The sequence below is a fragment of the Emys orbicularis genome, chromosome 8 (genome assembly GCF_028017835.1).
Source record: "Emys orbicularis isolate rEmyOrb1 chromosome 8, rEmyOrb1.hap1, whole genome shotgun sequence".
NCBI lineage: Eukaryota > Metazoa > Chordata > Testudines > Emydidae > Emys > Emys orbicularis.
In genome coordinates this window covers 44,307,041-44,323,195 of record NC_088690.1, presented here as the reverse complement: position 1 = coordinate 44,323,195, position 16,155 = coordinate 44,307,041, and the positions used below count along the sequence as shown (strand labels likewise).

The window sequence follows — 16,155 nt, the reverse complement described above, 5'->3', positions numbered from 1 at the left end:
TTGTATATTTTAAAAGTGTTATGCCTCTAAACTTCTATGCATAGCACTAAAAATTATTTAAAATCAAGGAAAATTGTTTTTTGCTATATAAAATTTGCAACATGAATCATTATAGTCAATCCGCATTAATGTTATCTTAGGTCTGTAACCCCCCCTTACCCCAAGGGATTATAAACCTATACAAATTATCCCCTTAAATGTGTGTTTACCCAATAATTTTTGTAGCCTTTCAATTCTTTCCTAAGAAAACAGATACCAAAAACCCCTCTCAAAAATATTAAAGCTGGCAAACCAAAAATAAAAAAGCCAGGAAACATAGTGGTAAGGATGACACTGCACCCTTAATAAATCATCATGCATTAAAGCGAGGCTAACATTATGAATGGAGGATAAAGTGCCCATTTTTAACACTGAATTTCCTAGCTTTTCTCAATAATTTTTTGTATTTACATATTATTCTTGGACTAGATTTTAACTCACTGTCTGGTTACTTCTTGTATGTTGCTCTATAATTTACTACAGTTAGATATAGGTTTGAATAAAAATACTCACGCATTTGTAATTTTCTTAAGTGTAAGTCTCATGTAAAGTCTTCTGGATTTACATTTGTTCCTGTGCAATTCAGTGTACCATATCTTCTTGTACCTCAAGTCCTTTACTTTCACACACCACTGTCCATGCTCATGATAAAATTACCAACACATTTCAACCTTCTGCGATATATTATTTTTCCTTCTAAAAATAAAAAAAAGACTGACATGCCCTCCTTGTCTCTCTTTCATTAAAAAAAAATAGCCCATAATGTTTACTTTTTCCTACATTCAGGAATCTACTATATTTAATGCCTTAATTTTATACCCACTGTATCCCACTGGGTGAAAGTTTCCCTGAACTTGTAGCTGAAGGCTGAAGTTTATATTCGCGTTTTGGAACTCCTTTCTGTTTCCAAGTAGATTCACCAGTTTCAAGCTGTTTTTCTTCAGTCTTGGTATTTTGCATACAAATGGTCTGAGATGCCAATGAATTATGTCCTTGTTCAAGTTCAAAACTTATAATGAGTGACTTGGCTAGAGAATCCAATTCAGAAGTGACCATAAAAGACGTGGTTGTTCTGCAAGTAGGACTGTTTGCTGAAGCAGAAGGCAAGCTAAATAAAGTGCAGTAATTATTAAAATGCCCAGCTAAGATGCAAATCTTTTCTGTATAGCTTCTGAGTTGAGTTGTATTTCTGTATGATCCTGTGGAGTACAAAAGCAAAAAGAACTAATTCTACTACTTTGCTAAGTAGCATGTTACTTCCATGCACATCTTTGCTTTCATTTCCGTTAGAAACAATACTGTATTTTGAAAGTATGTTAGTAAATCTATTGTGAGACTATGACGTTAACATGAGGAGTCAGTTGGTGAAAAAAGACTCAAGACTTTGCCTATAGTCCCAGGCTGACGCAATCACAAAGTATACCTACTATCCGAAAGAAGCTAGTTGGAGTTTTCTATAACATGATCAGCAGTGAAATGGTTAAAATTTGACATTTAGTTTTTTTTAATTAGGCTTCAGAATCAACAATGAATTGATATGAATGGAATAAAGATATTGCTTTAGTCTGTCTGTAGACTCAGTAGGATAGCATCCTATTAGTTCACTATTTGGAAAGTTCTTTCCTCAACTAATTTTTTTTCATATGAATCTTTAAATTCTTCAAGAGCCACCAAAGAAATGCTGATATAGTCAACCAGATCAACCTAGATTATCATGGGAACAATGGCTTTAATTTGCTTATTTGTGCCTGGTCCCTGTAATTTATATAACAGAAAATTAAACATAAGGAAGGCCAGGGCTTTATAAAGCAGCGCACAAGCGACCAGGGAGCTTTTGCGAACAGGGGCTGCTAACAGGGAGTTTCGCAAGCGAGTTTGGAAGGGGAGTGGGAAGGGGCGAGGGTCCCTTGCCGGTTCTATCTGTTTTCCCTGTATTCCCCTTAAAACCTACAACTTCTTGCTTAAACAACCCTTTCAGCGGACAGGGGGCTGCAGACGGGAGTTTGACAGAGGGAGGCTTACGATGGTTAGGAAGACCCGCAACACATGTGCCAGCACTGCTTCTGTCTCCTCCACCTGCGCCTGTAGCCAGACAGAGTGCCTGAGCATGGATGCTTCTACCCAGATCCTGGTGTGGTTTTGCAGAGACTGTAACTTGCAATTTCCACTTACTGATATCCAGGCTGGGGGGACCATCCAATGTGAAAGGTGCCTGCTGGTGGAATCTCTCAGGCAGCAGGTGGGAGAGCTACAGGAGGAGGTGGCTAGGTTGAGGAACATCCGAATCCACGAGCAATTCCTGGACAGTGTCTATGTGGAGACAGCTGAGGTAGCTGTCCCAGTACACAGGACTGCTGATACACCACTGGTGGTGGAGGAGATGGCTCAGGGTGGACACTGGGAGCTGGTTACTTCTGGCAGCAGGCAGTGCTCCACCCCTGCTCCGAACCCTCCTGCCATGGTAATAGGTAACCGTTATGCTCTTCTTGATACAGGAAAGAAGGAATCACCCCCTACAGTAAAGGAGGAGAAGCCTCGTACCCCTAAGGCTGGGAGGTCTGCTGTCACCACTGCGAATAGGAAACGTAGGGTAGTGGTGGTCGGAGACTCTCTGCTGAGGGGGACGGAGGCACCCATCTGTCGCCCTGACATTTCATCTCGGGAGGTATGCTGCCTGCCGGGAGCCCGTATCCGAGACATTACGGAGGCATTGTCGAGGATTATCCAGCCCTCTGACTACTACCCCATGCTACTCATCCATGTGGGCACAAATGATACTGCGCGGTGTGACACTGAGTGGATCAAGAGTGACTACAGGGCTCTGGGAGTACGGGTGAAAGAGTTTGGAGCGCAGGTGGTATTCTCTTCGATTCTTCCTGTCAAAGGTAGGGGCCCGGGCAGAGACAGTTGCATCATGGAGGTGAATGCCTGGCTGCGAAGATGGTGTCGCCAGGAGGGCTTTGGCTTCCTAGACCACGGAATGCTATTCGAGGAAGGACTGCTAGGCAGAGATGGCGTTCACCTTTCGAGGAGGGGAAAGACCCTATTTGGACACAGACTGGCTAACCTAGTGAGGAGGGCTTTAAACTAGGTTCGACGGGGACAGGTGAGCAAAGCCCGCAGGTAAGTGGGGAACATGGAGACCTGGGAGATGGGTCGGAAACGAGAGGGAGTGTGGGCTATATTGGCAGAGAGAAAGGAGGGTCAGGACAAAACTGGGAGGAAAGATCAAACCAGTATCTTAGATGCCTATATACAAATGCGAGAAGTATGGGTAATAAGCAGGAAGAACTGGAAGTGCTAATAAATAAATACAACTATGACATTGTTGGCATCACTGAAACTTGGTGGGATAATACACATGATTGGAATGTTGGTATGGATGGGTACAGCTTGCTCAGGAAGGATAGACAGGGGAAAAAGGGAGGAGGTGTTGCCTTATATATTAAAAATGTACACACTTGGACTGAGGTAGAGATGGACATAGGAGATGGAAGTGTTGAGAGTCTCTGGGTTAGGCTAAAAGGGATAAAAAACAAGGGAGATGTCATGCTAGGAGTCTACTACAGGCCACCTAACCAGGTGGAAGAGGTGGATGAGGCTTTTTTTAAGCAACTAACAAAATCATCCAAAGCCCAAGATTTGGTGGTGATGGGGGACTTCAACTATCCGGATATATGTTGGGAAAATAACACAGCGGGGCACAGACTATCCAACAAATTATTGGACTGCATTTCAGACAACTTTTTATTTCAGAAGGTTGAAAAAGCTACTAGGTGGGAAGCTGTTCTAGACTTGATTTTAACAAATAGAGAGGAACTCGTTGAGAATTTGAAAGTAGAAGGCAGCTTGGGTGAAAGTGATCATGAAATCATAGACTTTGCAATTCTAAGGAAGGGTAGAAGGGAGAACAGCAAAATAGAGACAATGGATTTCAGGAAGGCGGATTTTGGTAAGCTCAGAGAGCTGATAGGTAAAGTCCCATGGGAATCAAGACTGAGGGGAAAAACAACTGAGGAGAGTTGGCAGTTTTTCAAAGGGACACTATTAAGGGCCCAAAAGCAAGCTATTCCGCTGGTTAGGAAAGATAGAAAATGTGGCAAAAGACCACCTTGGCTTAACCACGAGATCTTGCATGATCGAAAAAATAAAAAGGAGTCATATAAAAAATGGAAACTAGGACAGATTACAAAGGCTGAATATAGGCAAACAACACAGGAATGCAGGGGCAAGATTAGAAAGTCAAAGGCACAAAATGAGCTCAAACTAGCTACAGGAATAAAGGGAAACAAGACGACTTTTTATCAATACATTAGAAGCAAGAGGAAGACCAAAGACAGGGTAGGCCAACTGCTTAGTGAAGAGGGAGAAACAGTAACAGGAAACTTGGAAATGGCAGAGATGCTTAATGACTTCTTTGTTTCGGACTTCACTGAGAAGTCTGAAGGAATGCCTAACATAGTGAATGCTAATGGGAAGGGGGTAGGTTTAGCAGATAAAATAAAAAAAGAACAAGTTAAAAATCACTTAGAAAAGTTAGATGCCTGCAAGTCACCAGGGCCTGATGAAATGCATCCTAGAATACTCAAGGAGCTAATAGAGGAGGTATCTGAGCCTCTAGCTATTATCTTTGGAAAATCATGGGAGACGGGAGAGATTCCAGAAGACTGGAAAAGGGCAAATATAGTGCCCATCTATAAAAAGGGAAATAAAAACAACCCAGGAAACTACAGACCAGTTAGTTTAACTTCTGTGCCAGGGAAGATAATGGAGCAAGTAATTAAGGAAATCATCTGCAAACACTTGGAAGGGGGTAAGGTGATAGGGAACAGCCAGCATGGATTTGTAAAGAACAAATCATGTCAAACCAATCTGATAGCTTTCTTTGATAGGATAACGAGCCTTGTGGATAAGGGTGAAGCTGTGGATGTGGTATACCTAGACTTTAGTAAGGCATTTGATACGGTCTCGCATGATATTCTTATCGATAAACTAGGCAAATACAATTTAGATGGGGCTACTATAAGCTGGGTGCATAACTGGCTGGATAACCGTACTCAGAGTTGTTATTAATGGTTCCCAATCCTGCTGGAAAGGCATAACGAGTGGGGTACCGCAGGGGTCTGTTTTGGGACCGGCTCTGTTCAATATCTTCATCAACGACTTAGATATTGGCATAGAAAGTACGCTTATTAAGTTTGCAGATGATACCAAACTGGGAGGGATTGCAACTGCTTTGGAGGACAGGGTCATAATTCAAAATGATCTGGACAAATTGGAGAAATGGTCTGAGTTAAACAGGATGAAGTTTAACAAAGACAAATGCAAAGTGCTCCACTTAGGAAGAAAAAATCAGTTTCACACATACAGAATGGGAAGAGACTGTCTAGGAAGGGGTACGGCAGAAAGGGATCTAGGGGTTATAGTGGACCACAAGCTAAATATGAGTCAACAGTGTGATGCTGTTGCAAAAAAAGCAAACATGATTCTGGGATGTATTAACAGGTGTGTTGTGAGCAAGACACGAGAAGTCATTCTTCCGCTCTACTCTGCTCTGGTTAGGCCTCAGCTGGAGTACTGTGTCCAGTTCTGGGCACCGCATTTCAAGAAAGATGTGGAGAAATTGGAAAGGGTCCAGAGAAGAGCAACAAGAATGATTAAAGGTCTTGAGAACATGACCTCTGAAGGAAGGCTGAAAGAATTGGGTTTGTTTAGTTTGGAAAAGAGAAGACTGAGAGGGGACATGATAGCAGTTTTCAGGTATTTAAAAGGGTGTCATAAGGAGGAGGGAGAAAACTTGTTCACCTTAGCCTCTAAGGATAGAACAAGAAGCAATGGGTTTAAACTGCAGCAAGGGAGGTCTAGGTTGGACATTAGGAAAAAGTTCCTAACTGTCAGGGTGGTTAAACACTGGAATAAATTGCCTAGGGAGGTTGTGGAATCTCCGTCTCTGGAGATATTTAAGAGTAGGTTAGATAAATGTCTATCAGGGATGGTCTAGACAGTATTTGGTCCTGCCATGCGGGCAGGGGACTGGACTCGATGACCTCTCGAGGTCCCTTCCAGTCCTAGAATCTATGAATCTATGGCTGCAAAGGAAAGTTACCTTAAGATAATCAGTTCACTTGAAACCAGGAACGTGGAAACACAGTAATTAACTATGTCAGAGGTTGTAAATGACTTAAAACTTGTAAATTCTCTCTCTTATTAATGTTGAAGTGATGGAAAAAATACTTTAAATTCTGTTAAAGGTGACTTGCTTCTTTATGCCTGAAAGTGTTTTTTCAACAAAGTTTTTCTCTTGCTTGTCATCACCTTAGAAATTCAGCTCTGGTTTACCCTTTTCCTAAAAAATATATCGGTGACTGGAGAACTAGTACATTTAGGACATCCTTGTTATTAAAAGAAAAATGTTCCCAAGAGGGGAAGGGAGGGAGGGAGGGATATTAATCAGACTGTTTAAAATATTGTTATTGTTAAAACTTATTTAACTTGAATGCCTAACAAACAGTGGAAAGAGAAGATTTCATTAAAGATTCAACACTGTTCCTTCAGGTAAGGGCTGAGAAAGACCGCAAACCACTTCCAGAAGACACGAGAAACAAGGAAGATACTGATAGCCACAGGTAACGGTTACTTACTGTAACTGTGATTCTTTCAGATGTGATTCAGACATGTATTCCACTTAAGTGTGTGCACACCCCGCTCACTGGAGCTGGAGTTTGCCTAGCAGCACCCATAAAGGGGAAGCGCTTATGCTTCATGGCCATAGCCCCTCCCCTGGCTACATGAAGCAGCACTGTCCCGAACCTCCCTCAGTTCCTTTGCACCGAATGCCCAGAAACAAGATTCCAATGCAGAAGGGATGGAGGATGGGTTGAGGAATACAAGTCTGCATCACATCTCAAAGAACCAGTTATGGTAAGTAACTTTCTTCTTTGAGTAGATGCAGACATGCATTCTACTTAGGTGACTCACAAGCAGTACACCTCCCACTGCCCTGGAAGTAGGGCTCAGAGTCTACCTAAATAAGGACTGAAGGACCACCTTACCAAAGCCTACATCCGCCCTGGAAGATGCGGTTGTGGCATAATGGTTCATGAATGTAACAACCACATAGCAGCCCTGAGTCCAATATGGAAACGTCACTGAGGAATGCTATGGGCATTGCTTGCACCTGCTGTGGGGGCATAAACTAAGCTATTTCATATGCAGTCCTGATGCAGGATATTACCCATTTGGACGTAATCTGTGAAGATATTGTTTGACCCTTTATGTGATCTACATATGACGCAAACAAATGAGGCAAGGCACAAAACAGTTTAGTCCTGTCCAGATAGAAGGCTAGACATTGCCTGACATCTAAGGTGTGTAGATGCTGCTTATCTATAGATGAATGCGGCTTAGGAAAGAATACTGGTAAATAGACCACCTGGTTCAAATGAAACTGAGAAACCACTTTAGACAAAGATTTTGGAAGTGGCTGTAAAATCACTATCTTTGGAGAACTGTGTATAAGGAGGCTCTGCTCTCAGAGCCTGCGACTCTCTCACTCTCCGAGCCTGCAACTCTCTCTCTCCATGTGGATGTTATTGCTACCAGGAATGCAGTTTTCTAACACAACAGCAAAAAGGGACAAGATGCCAGAGGGTCGAATGGAGATCCCATTAGGGCTGCAAGGATTGAGTTAAGGTCCCACAGAGGAACTGGCTCCCGGGCCGTAGGTGAAGGAGCCCTTTTAAGAATTTTGATACCATGGCACTGGAGAAGACTGATCTTCTCTGAATGGGGGGATAAAATGCCAATAATTGCTACCAGATGAGCTTTCAATGAACTAAACACAAGCCCCAACAACTGAAGGTGCAGCAGGTACTCCAAAATGTCCTGGATAGAATCCAAGCAATCCTCAGGCTAGTGACCACAGTGAAATGGAAGTGATTTTCAGTGAATAGGCCATCCTGGTGGAGGGTTTTCTACAGTTGAGGATGACTTTTTGAACACCCATCTAACACCGCTCTTCCTCCTCATTCCGCCATGCCACGTGATGCAGGGAGCCGAGTGCAGGATGCAAGGCACAGCCTTGGTTTTGAGTGAGTAAGTTGGGATGAAGAAGAAGTAGTAAGGGAGACTGAATAGACAGTGCAAGAAGGCCAGAGAGAAAATGGTTACCTATCTTTTGTAACTGTTGTTCTTCAAGATACGTTGCTCATGTCCATTCCAATTAGGTGTGTGCGTGCCGCATGCACAATAATCAGAAGGTTTTTCCCCTAGTGGTACCTGTGGGGTTGGTTCAGGTGCCCCCTGGAGTTGCACCTCCATGGCACCATATATGGGGTCCTGCCGACCTGCCGCCTCTTCAGTTCCTTCTTGCTCCGACAGAGGGGTAGGTGGGTGAGTCTTGGAATGTCAGTTACGAAAGGTAGGTAACTTTTTCTTCAAGTGCTTGGTCATGTTGATTCCAATTAGGTGACTCCCAATCAGGAACTTGGAGGCGGTGTCAGAGCTCATGGGTTCACTGATTGAAGCACTGCTCTGCTGAAGGCTGCATTGTCCCTAGTCTGCTGGGTAATGTCATAGTGAGAGGTAAAAGTGTGGATTGAGGACCATGTTGCAGCCCTACAGATTTCCTGGGTCAGAACCCGGGCCAGGAATGCTGCCGAAGATGCCTGCTTGGAAGGTCTGGCATGCCAGACGGATTGCCCTCAGCTCTCTGACATTGCTGCACTCAGAGGCCCTGAGTCCTGAATTCCCCGAGATGCACTCCCCACCCCATCACTGTCACATTCGTGACCAGGGAAAGTGATGGTTGAGGTCTGCAGAAGGGAATCCCCGCACACAGAACTTGCGGGTTGAGCCACCATAGGAGAGACTTGAGAACCGGCCCGGAAAGGGTGACTACCTTGTCTAGACTGTCCCGGTTTAGTCAATACCCCGATGGCTAGCCACACCTGAAGGGATTGGAGTCTCCGTCTGGCATGCTACACTACATAAGTACAGGTGGCCATGTGACTGAGGAGCTTCAGGCAATTCCTTGCTGTGGTGGTAGGAAACTGTCTGAGGTCTTGTAAGACGTTGCACAGGGTCTGAAATCGTGATTCCAGTAGGAACGCTCTCACCTGTCTGGAGTCCAACACTGCATCTATGAACTCTATCCTCTGTGTGGAGGACAGGGTTGACTTCTGCACATTCCATAGTAGGCCAAGCTCGTTGAAAGTTGATCTTATTGGGCTTACATGCACCTCCACTTGTGTTCTGGAGTGGCCCTTGATCAGCCAGTCATTGAAGTATGGAAACATCTGCACCTGGCGCTTCTGCAAGAAAGTGGCGACGACTGCCATGCACGGGGGCAACACCCAAGATGCTGCTGACAAACTGAAGGGGAGGACCGTGAACGGATAGTGATTCTGGTTCACCACAAATCCGAGAAACCTTCTGGGAGACAGGGTTATGGATATATGAAAGTATGCGTCCTTCAAGTCGAGGGCTGCATACCAATCCCCCAGATCCAGAGAAGGGATAATGGAGGCCAAAGAAACCATGTGGAACTTCAGCTTCTTCATGAACTTGTTGAGGTTTGGCAGGTCTAGGAGAGGTCTGACACCACCTTTGGCTTTCGGGATTAGGAAATAATGGGAGTAAAATCCCTTGCCCCTTAGCTCCTGAGGAACCACCTCCACCGCTCCTGCTCTTAGGAGCGGCTGCATCTCCTGAATTAGAAGATGATCATGAGAGGGGTCCCTGAAGAGGGTCCGGAGAAGGAGGGTGGGAGGGATGGGGGGAGCTGAACTGGAGAGAATATCCCAGTTCTAACATGAGGAGCACCCAGCTATTTGTCGTCATCTGGGCCCACGCATGATAGAAGTGGGACAGTCAGCAGGAAAAGGATTGGATAGTTGGATCCGGTGCTTGAACTGGTGTGTCGCCCTTGGGTGCACCTTCAAAAGGTTTGTTTTTGTCCAGAGGGCTGTTTCACCTGCCCAGAGCCCTGAGATGAAGGAGGAAGCCTCCTCCTGTGGTTTCCATTATGCATCTTAGAATAGTCCTGCCTATTCTGAGGTTGGTAGAATCAAGGCAGAGGCTGGGACTTAAAATGCCTCCGTTGCGTTGCCGAGGTATGAAGGTCAAGGGAATTGAGAGTGGCTCTTGAGTCCTTAAGACTACGAAGCCACGAGTCCATTTTCTCAGAGAAGAGGGTCGAGCCCTCAAATGGGAGGTCCTGGATGGTCTGTTGGACCTCATTCAAGAGCCCTGATGCCTGCAGCCAGCAGCTCCTTCTCATGGCCACTGCTGAACCCATGGTCCAAGTAGCCGAATCGGCAACATCCAGGGCTGCCTGTAGCGAAGCCCGTACCACAAGCTTACTCTCTACCACCAAGGCAAAACTCTGCCATCGAGTCCTCTGGCAGAAGCTCCGTGAACTTTGACATAGCCCCACAGGAATTGAAGCTATATCTGCTAAGGATCGCCTGGTGGTTTGAAATCTGAAGCTGATGCCTCCCGGTAGAATAGACTTGCCTCCCAAAAAGATCCCGTTTCTTCATGTCTCGGGCTTTAGGTGAGGGTCCTTGGTGCCCTTGACGTTCGCATTTGTTCGCTGCTGCTGCCACCACTAAGGAGTGCAGTGGCAGGTGTGAATAAAAATGTTCAAACTCTTTAGAGGGTACAAAGTACTTTCTCTCTGTCCTTTTCACTGTTGGGGGCAGGGAGGTGAGGATCTGCCACAACATTTTGGTGGTATCCTGTATGGTCTTATGAGCGGCAAGGCAACTCGGGAGGCGTCCCCAGGGGACCAGGATGTCTACCATGTGGTCCAAGGACTCATACCCCTCCTCAACCTGAAGCCTCAGGTTCTGGGCCACTCTCTTCAGCAGCTGTTGGTGGATCCTACCGTCCTTGAATACAGGAGCCGCGGAGGTTCCAGCCACTGCTTTGTCTGGCGATAATGAGGCTCTAATCGGGACCGGCTCTTTCTCCTGGCCTACAGCGCCGAGGGGATCACGCAGTGCCAGGTCTTCCAATGCGCCATGGGGCGGCTAGTCCTGCACCGAGGGAAGTGGAGAAGATGCGTGGGTTTCCGAAGCCACCGACACCGAACTCCTGGAATAGGACCCTTGGCTTTGATAGAATGGCCAGGGGGTCCAAAATGGCCAATGGGCTGGAGCCTGCCATTGAGTGAGCCATGGCATCGGGGGAAATTGCTGTCTCTCCCTGTCCGACCTCGAGCATCTGTGCTCTGATTTGTGCTGGCTCCACCCGGACACAAAAAGGACTCCACCTCCGATTGGGAGGACTCGCTCTGAGAGGACCACCGGGGAGCAGTGCCAGGACACTGGTATGGCTCCACTGCCAGTCTGCTGCCACAAGTACCGGGGGATCAGTGCTAAGGTGATGGTGACCAACATGGTTTGCCTCGGGATGGCACTGAGGGTCTCAGGGGTGCCGTTGCTTTTGAGCTCAGTCTCGCCTGGGTGTGGAAGGTGGTGCCGTGAAGGCAACGAGCTCTCTCGCTGCCTCGAAGGTCTCCGGCATGGAGGGCAGCTCCAAAGCCTCTTCATGACTCTCCTGGGAGGGGAGTCCTGCGGAGCTGAACTCGACTGACCCCATGTTGGGACAGCAGTCAATGATGCTGTGCTAGGTGGTGCTGCACTGGTGTGGCCTGTTGGAGAATAACAGAGTTCTCACTTTTTGTTTAGGTACAGCAAGTCAGATACTTTATTTTCTCAAGCAATTGCGTAGAGGGAGAGAGCTAAACAGGTCTTTCCACAGGTAAACAATTACAGCAAGCATTTATACCTTTTGTTACAGACAATGAAAAGCAACAGCTGCATTTTGTTTATACATAGGTCATTCTGATATCTTGTTTTTCTCACTAATGTAGACTCTTAGTCTACATTCCATATTATCTACACATTACGAGGAATGTGTGAGGCGAGTGGGAAAGAACTTCTACAAATCTCGCGTTATTAGGGTTACAGTTGGCCTGACTCTTGCTAACAAACTGTCATGCATTGCAATCCCCTTCCTGTCAGTTCTTTCTCTGCTTCCACAGGCCCAACGCGGGTCTCACTGCGCTTGAGTCTTTCTGTCCTGGTCTCGGCGTGGGTGAATGCCCCCTGTCCTGCTTCATCTTCTTGCGGAGCACTGGGGACAGGAAGTGGTGCCATGCACTACCACGTATGGAGCCCCTGTGCAGGGAGCCCTGCTGGTGCTGAGCGTCTCTATCAGAGTCCTTTCTTGGCGCCGAAGTCTCCCATGTTGATGCCAGGGCACTGCGCATCAATGTTGAGGTTCGGCCAAACTCTGCTCTGAGTGAGGATGGAGGACGGCCTCCATCAGAAGGATTTATAACCATTGGTCTTTTTCTTTTTGAGTCCTGGGGCAGAATCCCCTACAGATCTTGCAAATGGTCCTTCTGATGCAATTCCCCCAGACACTTCAAGCAGGAAGTGTGAGGGTTACTCCTGGGCATAGGCTTGTTACAAGCTGCCCAGGGTTTAAACCCCAGGGAATGGTGGTCGGGGAGGGTAGGGAAAAAGGGGGGTAACCGCCAGAACAATTCCTTACTGGAATTCTAACTATACTATGACTAGTATCAGGGGGTAGCCGTGTTAGTCTGTATCCACAAAAACAACAAGGAGTCCGGTGGCACCTTAAAGACTAATAGATTTATTTGGGCATAAGCTTTCGTGGGTAAAAAAAACCTCACTTCTTCAGATGCATGGAGTGAAAGTTACAGATGCAGACATTATATAATGACACATGAAGAGAAGGGAGTACCTCGCAAGTGGAGAACCAGTGTTATACTATGACTAAACTAACTAAAACTACTAACTAATTTAACTATTTACAGAGAACAATTGAGGACCACTAGGGAGAAAGCTTGCCGAACCAAGAGAAAAACGAGTGTTCCGGCTAACCCTCATAGGAGATAAGAAGGAACCGAAGTGGCGGCTGGTCGACAGGACCCTATATATGGCGCCGTGGAGGTGTGACTCCAGGGGGTGCCTGAACCGACCCAACGGGTACTGCTAGGGGAAAAACCTTCCACTTCTGTGCACGTGGCACGCACACACCTAATTGGAATCGACATGAGTAAGCACTCGAAGAAGAACCAGCATTGGTAGCATGCCGGGGCATTGAGAATGAGCCTGGCCTGATCTTGAGCAGACCTGAAGGATGACCAGGAGAAAAGCCTACAAGAGAGCCAATTGCCAGATGAGGTGGAAAGCATTGGCAGGGAGCTTGGACTGACGCCCTCTAGAGAGCAGAACAGACTATGTTTCCTATTGTCCCTTGTAGCGAACTGGTCAATTATTGGAATGTCCCAAGCTAGGAAGATGACCCAGGATGTGTCTTCAGGGACCAGTTGTGACTCAGGGAAAAATACCTGCTGGGATGGTCTGCAAGATAATTCTGAACCCAAGCAAGTGAACAGCTATCGAAGCAATGTTCTCCTTGATGCAGAACAGTCACAGCCTGATTGCCTCTAGGCAGAGCAACCTGCATTGTTGCTTGCAGCACATAATAAAGACAATAGCATCACGATGTAAATATGCACACTAAGTCTCTAATATAGTCTCACAAAGCGTGACATAAATTGTAGATGGCCTGAAGCTCCAGCAATTTGATATGGAGTGAGGCCTCCTGCTCTGACCATAGCCCCTGCACTTCCAGGGACCCCCAAGTGCACCACCCACAACTCATCAGGGAGGTGTTAGTAACAACCGATCCAGTTGGCAAGGACCAAACAAAGGGAACACCTTGGCAAATATTCTCTGGACACATCCACCACTGCAAGGAGTCTAGGACCGTAAAGGAAGACTGACCAGTCTGTCTAGAGGGTGAAGATTAGGACAGTAAATCACTCTTAGCCACAATTGAAGGGGAATGAAGGCACAGCCTTGCAAACTGGACCACCTGTGTGCAAGTGGAAATATGGCCCAAAAGCCTCAGACACGTCTGAATTATCATGGAAGGCTGAGACTGCAGACTGAGGCAAAGATAGCAAACTGTCTGAAAACGGTCGTCAGTAGAAATGCTTTCAACATCACAGAATCTAACAGGGCCCCAGTGAACTTTGTTTTCTGAATGAGAACAGAGGTTGACTTCCAGATGTTTAGTATGAAACCCAGACAGTCGAGCAAGCATAGTGTGGTGCTGATGTGAGCAAGAACTTCCTCTCTGGATCTGCACCTCAGTAACCAGTTGTTCACATATGGGAAGATGTGAATTCCCTTCTTCCTGAAATATGCTGTAACAATGACCATGCACTAGGTAAAAACCTGGCGTACAGAAGAGAGCTCAAATGAAAGCACTGTGTAGTGACAATGGTCTTCTACCACGATAAATTGAAGGAACTTTCTGTGGTTGGCAAAACTGCCACATGAAAGTAGGCGTCTTGAAGGTCCAGAGCAGCACACCAGTCATTCTGAGACTACACAGGGAGAATAGTCAATAAGAGTGACATTCAGAACCTCATATACCCGATATACCTGTTGAGGCCATAAAGGTCAAGGTTGGGTCTTACCCCTCCCTTGAATTTGGGTACCAGAAAGTACCAGGAGTAGAAGCCATGACGCTGGTGTTCCGGCTGAACCTCTTCCACCACTCCCAAAGCCAGTAGAGAGCAGACCTGCTCAAGGAGCACTATCTTGTGAGGGGGACCCTGAAGAGGGACGGGGAGGGTGGGTGAGGTGGAAGTGTGGAGAGGAACTGGATGGCATAACCTGATCTGAGTGTGCTTAGGACTCAGCTGTCAGTGGTGATTGAGCCCCAGGACCAGCTCTAGGCACCAGCAAACCAAGCATGTGCTTGGGGCAGCACAATTCCAGGGGCGACATTCCAGGAGTGGGTTTTTTTTTTGTTTTTGTTTTTGTTTTGGCTTGGGGCGGCAAAAAACCTAGAGCTGGCTCTGTCAAGCCCCAAACTTTGTGAAAGCAGGCCAGCCTGTATGAGGAGGGAGGGGCAACAACAGGAACAGAGCTCTGCACCAAGGAGACAAAATGGGTACTTGGAGAGCACTGGCAGGAAGGCATGTGGACTGGCTGAACCCCAAGCCTGGCTGCTTTCTCCTGTCCCTCTTTTTGGGGTAGTGCTGGTGCCTCAAAGGAGGGAAAGCCTGGCCAAATGTACGCTATGGACGATACTGCTGCTGCTACTACTGGCATGGCCACCCCCAAGGACCGCAGTGTACTGAAGGGAAGGATGAGCTGGGCAGCACAGAACTGTCCGGAGATGAAGATGAGGCCCTGGATGGGACAACTCTGGAGGGTCCACAGGGAGAGGGACCACCAGTGCCTGGGCCTGTGGCGGATCAACGGTCACCACCACAGACCTGGCCAGCAATCTCACCTTTAAGCAAGGCAAAGAGCAGGACCTCCGCAAATGAGGGGCATCCCACAGATATGGATAAGGCATTGGTGGCCAGTAGACGCTGGGCCATATGCCTTCGGCCCAACCACGGGACGTACGCCAATCTTGGTACCCAAAATGGTCCATCAACGACCCCCAATGCTGGTCAGGTGATGGAGAGCAGGAGGATAACGATCCCAACTCAGATGCAGAGGAGCCTTGAGATCAAGGCAGAGTGAGACCAGAGGGCGCAAGTATCTGGTCTGATTTGTTCATTGCCCAGAATGAGGCAGAAAGTGGCAGTGCCAACAGAAGTGGTGCCATCAATACCAAGCATGCCAGTGCTGGAAGCAAGCAGCAGTACTGAGTGTCTGACAGTACTGATGTTGAGGGAGGTGAAAGGCACCACAGAAGCATTTGCAGTGCTGAATGCAGCAGTGCATTCCTGGTAGTGACGTCCCCCGTACTGAAGCCGGTACCAGCCCTGCTTATATAACCTGTGAAAGGTGAACATTGGGGTGCAGTGCAGACAGACCAGAGGGTTCAGCGGCTCATTCAATCAACAGAGCTATAGATGACAGTTCTGGCAAAGTCCTGGACCAAAGGAGAGATCGGAACCAAAAGGTGGAGGAAGTCTGTAACTGCCTGGTACGCTGCCAACATGGAAACGGTCAGTACTGGCATCTGCCTCTTTGGTACTGTACTCAATGGATGCCCAGAGGCCAGAACCGGAGTCAACAGTACATGGCTTCCAACCTTCCTGTT

At 46.9% G+C, this 16,155-nt stretch overlaps 1 protein-coding gene across 1 annotated transcript in view; it reads right to left on the bottom strand.

Annotated features, from left to right (window-relative positions):
- Positions 1–852: 852 nt before the first annotated feature.
- Positions 853–16,155, bottom strand: part of KIF14 (kinesin family member 14) — an 89,676-nt gene continuing 74,373 nt past the window's right edge. The window contains exon 29 of the mRNA XM_065409804.1: positions 853–1,238. Coding sequence (XP_065265876.1) covers positions 853–1,238 — 386 coding nt within the window. The remainder of the gene's footprint in view (positions 1,239–16,155) is intronic.